General features: G+C 39.7%; 1 protein-coding gene across 1 annotated transcript in view; it reads right to left on the bottom strand.

The window, feature by feature from the left end:
* Window positions 1-692: 692 nt before the first annotated feature.
* UBE2E1 (ubiquitin conjugating enzyme E2 E1) overlaps window positions 693-12,232 on the bottom strand; it is a 54,494-nt gene continuing 42,954 nt past the window's right edge. The window contains exons 3-5 of the mRNA XM_008153577.3: window positions 5,147-5,279; window positions 2,568-2,715; window positions 693-1,501 (exon numbers count right to left, since the gene is read on the bottom strand). Of these exons, the coding sequence (XP_008151799.1) occupies window positions 1,404-1,501; window positions 2,568-2,715; window positions 5,147-5,279 (379 nt within the window). The 3' untranslated portion in view covers window positions 693-1,403. The remainder of the gene's footprint in view (window positions 1,502-2,567; window positions 2,716-5,146; window positions 5,280-12,232) is intronic.

Consider the following 12,232-nt stretch of genomic DNA (forward strand, 5'->3'; position numbering starts at 1 on the left):
GAAATGTGAAAATAACAAGTTTTAACATCTTCAATGGAATGCTTTTAGGTTAGGCTAGTGCTACCACTGCATAATTCTTTAAAATTTCTCATCACAAGTACATTTTTTTGGTCTAAAATTATTGCTCAGATAAGGTTAAGTCATTCCTATCTGCTTTCCCACTTACAGCTTTTTTCCCTATGAATTTTACATAGGAAGATAAATACTTTTACAATTATTTTTAGATAATATACTAGATCATCTTGCAGCTTTGCTTTTTTCTACTGAACTTAGATCTATGCTGGAATGTTACCATATTCCTTTTAAACGCTTAATGAATGTGTGTGTACCTTCACCCCATGCACCTGGGTGAGTTTCTCTGGAGTAGATACAAAGAGAATTGCCGCATCCTGTAGATATGAACACTTAGGTGCTGTCAGATCGCCCTCTAATGTGGCTGCACTGATCCATCCATGAGAGAACCCATTTCTCATGTACTTGCCACCACAGCATCTGCAACTTGGAAATGCTTTTTAAAAGATGCATTTTTGAGTCCATTTCTGAAAGGTGACAGGTTCAATTATCTAACCTCTTCTAAGACACCTCAAAATCTACCCTGCAAGGCTGCTGTATAAATTAGAGTTACATACCAATCCATTCAGTTTGCAATTACGTCTAGGTTGCTTTATAGCAAAGATCTAGTTTAAAAGAAAGAAAATGAATACAGGGATGTTAGGTGGTTGTTTTAATATTGTTTATTAGCACAGTAACAAATGCAGACTTAAGTAGTCTGCAACATATAACCAATCCACTGAGCAACTCCTATTCCACGCCTTACAGTTAACAGCTTAAGGTATTTTACTACAGGTTTTCACGAGTCCTGATTCAAACCTCTAATCTTTTCACAATAAAGTAGATTGGCATATAAAATAAAATACATAACTACTCATTTCCTATAAGTGTCATATAAGCCACATGTCCATTTAACATGAGATGACAATCTCTAAAAACTGTTAAATATCAATATTCCCTCCCAAGAAGGGAAAACAAGTTTCAATTTTTCTAAACAAAAAAGTATGCAGTCTGGAAGGACTTTCACAGAAATGGCCATGTGTGTAACCTGCATAAAATTAAGCTGGCTTAAATTTACAGACTACAAGCAACCGAATCCAAAGTCTATTCTTCTCTGTACTACATTTTAGCTTATATTGCAGAACTAATGACAATTTAAATGTTGCTATTACCAGTTCTGTCTACTGTAGCAAGATACCTTAAGTTACAACAAAATCTTAGGAAATAAGACTGAATAATATCTGTTATAGAAATACCCTACTCTTTACCAACTCCCACCCTCCCCCACCCCTTCAAAATCATAAGCAGCTCTCTGTGACAGACAAATAATGTAAGAATTGTGAAAACCCAATTTATGTAGCGTATCTCTTGGTCCACTGTCTGGCCATTCTGTCATGTTCTGCTCTGTTGGTCATATACTGAGTGGCAATACTTCCCACCAAGGGGTCGGCTGGAAAAAAAGAATGTAGATTACTTTGGAGAAAGGAAAATAATATTTTAAGTCTTAGCAATTAAATTACTGGCAGTTTCGGAAGAAATGTACCAAGTACATGTGATCAAATCCATCTTTGAAATGCCACTTTATCATATTTTTAGTTTAAAAAACTACTCAGAATATGGCAAAAAATTGTCATCAAAATAGAATGCTTTATCTCCTTCGTTCATTCCGTTCCTCTCCCAACAACCATGACCCAAACGGAGGGATTTTTGCCGTCATGTGTGAGGGCAAATTCAATAGAAACTGGAATGTTCAAGGCTCCAGACTACAATGAACATCCAGCTGTGTTCACATGACCTCTCACTCACTCAGTGGCAGCAATGATGACACTGAATACTGTGTAGTCCTCATGGCTGTTGCAATGTAACACTATTTAACTCTACACTGTTACCCAGAAAGAACCTGGACTTCAAGTATAGTGTTTCTCTGAATCCTAACTAGAATCTTTAATAATTAATTGTATATTTGCTTCCCCACCCCTAACATCACAGCCTGGTAGTCAATAAATGTTTTAGCAAAGAAATATCACTTTCAAAAATGAACACCACCTCAGTAACCAGGTACAGGGAAAGTGCTCAGTAAACCTGCAGACGGCTCAACACTTAGAACTCTGTGATTTTTTTTTTTTAAAGAGAAATATACAGGGTGGGGCAAAAGTAGATTTATAGTTGTGAGTACATGAAACAATTTATTCTTTATTAATTATTGTATTGTAGAATAAATAATTCCACAACTGAAAACCTACTTTTGCCCCACCCTGTATGAGGGAGAATGATGTTTTAAACAAGGTTTAAAACACCTTGTTCCTAGAACACATATCAATTAATGGTGAGGTTGCTGCATTTTTCAACCAGATTGATTCAACTACTAGAGTGAATTTCTCTTGATTCAAGATTTCTTTAAAAAATCTATTTTGTCCTATGAAAGGTGTTAGAAAAATAAAATTTTGGTTTATGTGAAAAACAAGTGTTTTTCAGACAAGGAAGAATACAACAAGGTAAAGAATTATTAACCTTACCAGGATTACAGTCTGTAAGAAGTGAGCAGATAGAAAGGAGGACTTTAGAAATGGTTAGTGCTGGACTCCAATTATCTTTCAATATGTCCAAGCAGATAACCCCTTGACTGTTAATATTACAGTGATAGATTCTTGTCCGAAATGTAACCTAAAAAAAAAAAAAAAGTGTTAAACAGAAAGCATCAAACAATGAAGCTTTTTACTAAATTACCTTTTCAATTGAGTGGCCCTAATGAAAAACTTGTAAAAACAGTTTTCAAAAAGGTGAATAACACTAACTGCAGCTGGTAAGAGATAGGTTAAGAGACTATTTGAGATTAAACAGTATTCATTGTACAATCTCAGGGACTGTCCATTTCATTTAAAAATATTCATCAACAAAAAGCAAGGTCATTTAAACATTTCTTGAATTTATCTTCAGCAGTTGTAATGTTTTAGATAATTCATAACATTTCCAAGTTTGAATAGCTAATTGCTTGCTGACCTCTTGTGTTAGCTGGTAGTACTACAAGGCCTCAAAGTAAGCTTTAGAATCATAAAGGCAATTAAACAATGATCACATATCCAAAAAGCTGAAATAAAATTAGGACATATTTGCTTTTTTTTTTTGCCTTTTCTGACCTTCACATCAGATTCTGTAGATATCCTGTACAGAATTCACTATAATGGTGTCTCCACAGGTGAGGAGACAGACATAAGCCACGCGATCTTGGGTTCTTTTGTTTGGTCTAATTTTTGTTTGTGTAATACCCTGGAATCATTCCAAAGTAGAAATAACCTATAACCTGACTACTTATTTTTATTGACAGACATTCAATCACTTCTTGCTAAGAGTCTACCCCATCCCCAAAGAGGTTTTCCTTCTGGCAGTCTGAATGAGAATCACAGATTGTTGACTGTCACAGGAGGTAGATGATGTGGGCAGTCCACCTGTCCTGGATGAGAAATCTAAAGCCTAGAGGGTACGGATTTTGGCATCACCAAAAGATGACAAGGAACAGAATCCGAGGCTTTGGTACGATATTCTGATTCGTATTTACTCAGTGCACAGACCTTTTGACATGATTTTTAACTGTTCAGAAACTTTTTGAGCAGAAAATAGGGGATTAATTGCTATGTCACTATAAAAACAGTGGTCCCCCCTTATCAGCGGTTTTGCTTTCCATGACTCCAGTTACCTATGGCCAACGGCAGTCCAACAATATTAAAGGGAGAATTCCGAAATAATCCACGTTTTAAACTATGCTCCATTCTTAGCAGCGTGATGAACTCTCACACCGCCCCGCTTGGGATGCGAAGCGTCCCTTTGTCTAGCATAGCCTCGGTGTATCCGTCACCCGCCCATAGCCATCCGGTGGGTTTTTCAGGTCAGCTGTCAGGTACTGTAGTGCTTGTTCAGGTAAGCCTTTTCCACTTACTGCTACATTCACCTGACTTTATTACAGTGCGCTATATTGTTCTTTTTAAAAAAATATTTGTATTGATTTCAGAGAGGAGGGAAAGGAGATAGAAACATCAATGATGAAAAGGAATCATTGATCGGCTGCCTCCTGCACGTCCCCCACTGGGGATCGAGCCCGCAACCCAGGCATGTGCTCTTGGCCGGAATCAAACCCAGGACGCTCTATCCACTGAGCAAAACTGGCTAGGGCTATATTGTTCTTTTATTAGTAGTTCTTTATCTCTTACTATGTCTAATTTATAAATTTGTCATAGATATATATGTTTAGAAAAAAAACAGTACAGTTGACCCTTGACTATAGGTTTGAACTGTGTAGGTCCACTTATATGTGGATTTTCCCCCCCATAAATACTGTAATTATATTTTCCTTTCCTTATGATTTTCTTTTCTTTGGTTTATTGTAAGAATACATTATGTAATATATATATAACATACAAAATATGTGTTAATTGACTGTTCATCGATAAAGGTTTCAGTCAGCAATATGCTATTAGTAGTTAAGTTCTGGGAGAGTAAAAAGTAACATGTGAATTTTCAGCTGCACGGGGGTCAGAACCACCTCCTCGTTGCTCTAGAGTCAACTGTACATGTGGACTTAGTATTAGCACTCTCCGTGGTTACCTCCGCGTTGCTCAGGGGGGCGGGGGACAACTGTAGCAGGACCACACAAAGCCCTCATTCCTAGAAATGGTCTCTGCCAAACAGGCAAAGTCAACCCGAAGGAGTCTTTTGTTTGCATCCCAATGTACTTAGAGATTCATTACGACAGCAATTTTCAACTGGTGTGCCACAAGCATTTTTAAAACATGCAATACCTATTGATATTAGGGGAACTGAACTCTTTTTCCTTAAATTGAAAAATGACAACAGCCAACACAATAAGCCATCTGGTGTGAATTAATCAAAATTATATCTATCTAGGCAAAATATGTAATTTTTGGTGTGCTGCAGGATTTTAATAATTAGTTGTGTGCCATAAGATGAAAAGGGTTGAAAATTGTTGCATTAAGGTATAATACACAAATCTATTTTTGTGTGATTAAAAACAATTTTAAAAGCTTCAATAACCTCTCACGGGAATATGTAAATTTTAGTATAAATCAGAGGAATCTCTTACCTTCGGAGGCTTGAAGGGGTATTCTGGTGTAAAAGTGATATCAAGGAAGAATACACCACCCTCATACACAGATCCTGGAGGCCCTAGGATGGTTGATCTCCATTCATAGATGTTATCGCCTTTGGGACCAGCACTGAAAAGAATATATCAAAAGATAAGTATAGATGGAGGCACCTCCCAATTTCCGCAGTGTATTAAGAAAGGAAAAAGGTCCCCTCTCCCCCCCTTTTTGTTTAACGTGTGGATTCTCTCCACAAACAGACGTATCTTTCAGATCCCATCTGATGCAGGACTGCACCAACCCCACCAGCAGCCTTAGACCAAGTAAGGTGAGTCATCACCTAATGGTAAGCCCGCTCTTAGCCCACTTAGCTGCGAATAAGCAAGAAACCCCTCAACACATAAGAAAATGTAAACAAAGCACACAGAATTACAATAAATTAGTGACAAATTACAGCAGGCTGTTGCTCACAGCACCTCATTTCTGACCCACTGGGGGGATTTTCCTTGCTCTTGCATCTCCCTAATCTCACCCTAGGAGGAGTACCATAGTTGGCAGTACGTTTCACATTGTGAACCATGTTGGGAGGGAGAAGGAAAACGATGACAAGTATCTAATTACAAGTTATTCAATTTCATTTCAGTATATAATAAATTCCATAACCAGGTTCTCTAAATATTGTAGTTGGGACGTTAATCTACCCCTTACCTGTTAAATCAGTGTTATTTACCCTTAGTTACACCATAATTGGGCCATACTACCCTTCCAAGGCACTGTGTTGGCTCAAAGTGCTCTGTTTTCCAAAGTACAATAATAAAAATATGTTCCTTCCAACTCCAAGACCTGTGAAGAGCTTAATAATCCACCCAAACAAGTGTAGTGCTCTGATATTGAGAGAAAAGTTTGGGAAATGGTCTTCGTTGTTAGTAAAATACCCTTTCACAGCACAGTGATAACACAGGTAATGACATACAGTGGTTAGCTTACACATTTTCATCTCAGATTTCTCAACCCTAACTAGTAACAGCTGCTTTAAGGATAAGGCTCTATATCAGCCAAACTAAACGGTCTTTACTTGGAGAGACTTATATACCAGTCAATACACAGAAAAATTTCTAAAAAAGCAGGCAAACTTGTTGTTTTAAATAAATGTCTAGTATTAATTAGATTCATTCGCTCAAACACTTATTGAATGACCATGTATTAGGCAGAGTGTTAACTGTTAGGGGTTTCAATAATGAACAAGACAAAAATGCCTTATCTTCAAGATGCCCCTTATATCTAAGTGGTTAAATATAAGGTCCAATTCCTTTATTTAAAAGATGAGATGAAGAGAGAAGGGAGAGAAATAAAAGACAAAAAACACCTGTCTACCTGTGGCCCTATACTGTACTTTCCTCAAACCATCATTGATTTTTTTTCACTGAAAAGTGAACTAAGTAGATGAAGACAACACTAACACAGATTTTGCAGATATAAAGATGAACTGTCCTCTTTGGTCTAGTTCATGAATATCTAGTTCATGATAGCAGGCGACCCTGCTAGCAGTTCTCAACCTGTGGGTTGCGAACCGCTGCTGTAGAGCCTAAGACCATCGGAAAACACAGATATTTACATTATGATTCGTTAACAGTAGCAAAATTACAGTTATGAAGTAGCAACGAAAATAATTTTATGGTTGGGGGTTACCCACAACATGAGGAACTGTATTCAAGGGTCGTGGCATTAGAAAGGTTGCGAACCACTGACCTAAGACTTAAAGGTAAAAAGCTACTCTAAGCCTCCCTCCCCTTTTTTTGAGGAACCAATGCCATCTAAAACCCAGTACCGGTAGGTAGCTACCTAAAACTCTTGTGATCAAAACCATCCACTTTTCCTCAGTCAGCTTGGTGATACTAAGAGACCCAGAAAAAACTCGAGTAAAGTCAGTCTAACCCTAGACTTGGTCCAATTTTGCTGGCCCTTTAGTGTAGAAAAAAAGATAAAACAATGAAGGTGGTTTAACAGTATGCCACTATAAGCAGGTTTTATGGATTGTACAGAAAATTGGTGGTTTCCAAATTTCACTATTCATCAGCATAATCTATGGAACACCCTAGCTGATTTGGCTCAGTGGATACAGCGTTGGCCTACGGACTGAAGGGTCCTGGGTTTGATTCTGGTCCAGGGCATGTTCCTCGGTTGCAGGCTCGATCTGTAGTAGGGGGTATACAGGAGGCAACCAGTCAATGATTCTCTCTCATCACTGATGTTTCTCTCTCTCCCTCTCCCTTCCTCTCTGAAATCAATAAAAAATATATTTAAAAATTATCTATGGAACTTTAAAAATTAAGTTTAGAATATCCAGAGGGGACACAAGAATCCATATATTTAAAAAGCTCCCCTGGTGATCTTTAAGCAGGTGGTATGCATTTGGGAACCACTGGCACAGGTTACAGGACAGCCAGTTTAGAATATGAACTTCAACATTGTGCCGAAACCGGTTTGGCTCAGTGGATAGAGCGTCGGCCTGCAGACTCAAGGGTCCCAGGTTCGATTCCGGTCAAGGGCATGTACCTTGGTTGCGGGCACATCCCCAGTAGGGGGTGTGCAAGAGGCAGCTGATCAATGTTTCTCTCTCATCGATGTTTCTAACTCTCTATCCCTCTCTCTTCCTCTCTGTAAAAAATCAATAAAATATATTAAAAAAAAAAAAAAAAAACACAAAAAAACATTGTACAGCTCGTCCCCCATAACTAGAAATCCAAATCACAACTGCCACTTGTTTGTAATCAGCTTTCATTTTGGGTGTAAACTTTTCTGAAAGTTCAGAAAAAAGGTATGGTGGAAGGGAGTTAAGGAATCAAAAACACAACATGAACATAGCTATGGAATAACAACAAAGAAAAAATGTGCCACACTTCTGGTTAAAGTAAAAAATGGAGAAGAAAGGTGGGTTATAAGAAAAATAATACTAAATGAAATAATATCAACTGCAGTTGAAGTCATAGCGCATGAAACAGGAGTCCTGGAGAAGGGTTGGGTCTGTAACGTGTGGGTTCAACCAGGGGGCCTGGGGATTACTGCGAAGGGTCTGAGAACCCACGGGAAACACCACTGTGACCTATAACACTTGAGACTCTAATGTTGTTAGGAGATGAATTCATGTAGCTTTTTGTCATATGCATCTTCTTAACCAGAGAATGAAGTAAAAATTATGATATACCGGCCTGCAAAACTTTTACTTTTTGCTTCTTTCAAGTTCTCACTGGAAAAGTTAGGATCTACAGACCCATTTCACGGGGGAGGATGGCAAAAGTTTACAACTCCCAGAAGGCCACTCTCAAGCACCCCACCCATTTCTCTATAAAATGATTAACCAGATTCCCTCAGGTTGGTTTACCAGCCTTCTGTCCCCTTCCTATAACAGAAGATACTTTTGGTTCCACAACAAGAAGTATGACTTCAATTTCAAAAGCTGGTCGAAGTATACTTTAGAATGATGTATTTAGCTCAATTCTTATTCTAAGGGATTAGCAAGTGTGGAAAGTTCTAAATTGGGAGGTTGAAATTAAGGTTTAAGGAAAGATGAGAACAAAAAAACACATATCTGTGTTTGAAGATGTTTGAAACTTGTATTTAGAATCTTTGCATAAGGCTTCATGAGAAAACTAGTTGCTCATATAAAATGCTTTTCTCACATCACAAAAACCTCCAAACTCCCACATTTCAACAGTAGCCCTGGAGCAGTGGTTTGAAATTGGGGATGATTTTGCCGCCACCCCTCCTGCCTACCTGGAGACACTTGGCATGTCTGGAGACATTCAAAATATCACAACTAGGGAGGAGGGCGCTACTGGCACCTAGTGGGAGAGGCCAGGGATGCTGCTTAACATCCTACAACGCACTGGACAGCCCCGCCCGAGCCCTCCCTCCCACCCCCCCCCCCGAAAGAATTTTCTTGGCCCTAAATGTCAGAACTACTAGTAAGGTTGAGAATTCTGCCTTAAAGGAAATTTGCTCAAAGGTAAGTAGTAAAGGAGAAAGCTTAGTTTTGAATCCCTGTTGTTAGATTTAGTGCTATCCTCTTATCTTTGTTTTACTGCTCTGTGCCTGGTACAGAAAAAATATTCAGTATCTAGAGTTATTATTAAAAGTTAGACTTTCATATACTCTAAATTCCTACAGACCACTGCTCCTCAAACTGTGCTCCCTGGACAAAGCCACCTCAGCCTCCTCTGGGAGTTTGTTAGAAATGCAGACTCTCAGGCTCCACCCAGACTTATGCATCAGAATGTGCAAGGTCCCCAAGTGATTCCTATGCACACTGAAGTTTGAGAAGTCAGCTGTAGATGACATTAAGTGACGATAACTACTAACTTTCCTAATCTTCTAGATTTAAATTACCATTTGTATTATCTAGCTCTCTCCTTCACTGTTTATAATTCTTTGCAGTAAGAAAAGTATCAATCCTGGTAATGCTGTAGGAAGAGAGCCACAATCAGATCTATATTCCCTATAATAAACATACTACTCAAAATCCATTCTTAATTTACTCTACTTTTGCTAGAAATTCCGAGAGAATGATAAAAGAATGGGAATGTAGCAGTCTACCAAAGGGAATCCCCATCGCCCACAGGGTCTCCCAACAGACAGACTCTCTAGGGAATGCAAGCTGCCTTCTCCGTGAGGTCTACTTAGCACACCCAGAGGAATTTTATGAAAAAGAAAACAAAGAATTTCTTGTCCTCAGCATCCCTTCATAAAACGGTAGCCATTAGTAACCTAGAAGTGAGTGGCAGGAGGAAATTTCTGAATGTGAAAAACCAGAAGACCTCACTAAGATGCCTAATCAGGCCAGTGACATGGAGAGTGCTATTACAAAGGGGAGCAATCACCGCCTGGTGCCAATAACTAAGTCAGAGTGCCTCCTCACACGGTGGTGCTTCCAGGGATGTGCCAGTCACCCTCCTGTCCCTTGGAAAGACCTTTTAGACAAGGGCCAACTAAAGGCCGCCCAGAGGAGCCGGTGCCCACTCCGAATCCCCATCAGCAGCAGCCAGTGTATCCAAGCAGCTCTTGGGAACAGGATGGGCCCAAATGAGAGGGAAACTAACAGAAATTTAAGTTCTAAAACAACATGATCATGCCCACCAAGAATGGCCTTCCCACAAAGCCCATCCAAAATCCTGTTCTCCCAACACGGAGGAAATGGTGTCTTCCTCCAGCAGAAAGCTGATACACCTTCCGAGGAATCTGCTTTATCTCTTCATGAGGCACAAGGCTGACTGGAGGCCTGTGGGAGCTGTAGAGCTTTTGTGGAATTTGTTCCAAACCAGAAAGAAGGCATCTATCTGTAGATGTTTACACAGAGTGCTACAGCCGTGTGGACACACAATCTCTATAGACAGCGGGAATTTCCCACATAACAGCAATTAACAATATTTTTATGAGCTGTTCAAACAAAATATGTACCCCTTACTGTTCAGCATCACATGACAATGTTTTCAAATTCGGTAATAAACCACGAACATCAGGGGGCCTTACTCTCAGCTAAGGTTGGCTGAGGATGAACATCTAATAAACTGAGCTAAGCATGAGAAACATCATTTCCAAAGTTCTTTCATAAACTTTGACTTAAAAAATGTTTACTCAAATCCTTTGTCTATCAGGAAAGATAGCATTATCCCCATTTTAAAGATGGAGAAACAGATGCAGCAGGTTAAGTGATGTGTTTGCACAAAGTGCTGAAGCTGGGAAGTCACCCAGTTCTGGCCAATGCAATCAGGCTTTCCCACAGTGCTGTTCTTTCCACCACGTCCATGGAGCTGCCAATAAAATTCTCTGCCTCTGGACTCACACCCATTTTGTTTAATCACATTAACTAGTATGCCTTTCCTTCCTTATTGTTCCCTTTCTCTTGCACATTTGGATGGAAGCTGGAATTAAACAGGAAAATAAAATCTTGTGATCTGCTAATAGGTATCAAAATTTCTAAAACAAAAATTGATTCACTTTAATTGTAGAAATGCACTAGCTGAAAACAAAAACATACCACACAGAGTACTCCGAGGGGATTTCAATAATGTGACAACTACCAAAATGATGAGAAGCCCCTGCTTAATGAAAACCAAAGATAGTTTGTGGAAACAAGCATCAGTTTGATTGAATAATAATCCAAATATTATGCTCCTAAATTGCAAAAAAGAACAAAAAAATAAAGTTTGTTTGTTGAGGGGGAAAAGCTCAAAAAAAGCAGGTATAAAAGATGACACCTACTTCCCCAGCTCAGAAATTAGTTTGGCCCAAGACATAGGCCAGGAATTCAGATCCACTTCGCCCCATTCTAGTTCACAGTGGCACTGGGAGGTCCAGCAATCACTGGAATGACCTGTGCTGAAATGGAGGTCAGCCCTGCCTGAGGATACAATCACCCACTGCTCAATGCTCTGTAAAGCCCAGGCCTCTACAATCTCTTTGTCCCTCCCTCTCCATTGGGATCTGCAACTTAGAAGCACCAGGAAATCACAGGGTCAGGAGGTGAGGAGAGCTATTGACTGCACTTGGGCGAGTGTCACTGGCTTCTTGCTTGGCCCCCGCTGGCCAGGAGAGAAAAGGGAAGGCTGTGTATGTTTGCAAAGGGCCGAGACTGAATCCGTGAGGCTACGGCTTGTGCGGCAAACACAGGGCTGGGCTTGGAGGGTAGGTTCTGCCTGCCTCCCCACTGCTAAATCTCCTCGGTAAATCTCAGTCCTGCTGTCTGGCTGAGCAGCAGGCAACAGCGGTAAGCAGGTACACAGGACTTTCACCAGTGGCCACTGGCCAGCCACCATTCTGGGTTGCAAATTAACACATGCAGTGCATAAGCTACCTCAGGTTAGTATCACTTGCTTCCTAAAATGACTCTAAATACTAAAGGGAGTACAAACCATCATTCCCCAAACAGAAAAGGGTCCTGTATAACAAAAATGTCAGCTAGTATTTCCAATTCCATATGAAATATACTCCCAGAAAACTGCTAAGGTGATGCCTGTTCAGTATAGGTTCTATAGAAAGGGCCAAGAGATAAAAGTTCTGGGGGAGGGGGAGAGTAAGAGATCAACCAA

This window comes from Eptesicus fuscus, chromosome 18 (genome assembly GCF_027574615.1).
Source record: "Eptesicus fuscus isolate TK198812 chromosome 18, DD_ASM_mEF_20220401, whole genome shotgun sequence".
Classification (NCBI taxonomy): Eukaryota; Metazoa; Chordata; class Mammalia; order Chiroptera; family Vespertilionidae; genus Eptesicus; species Eptesicus fuscus.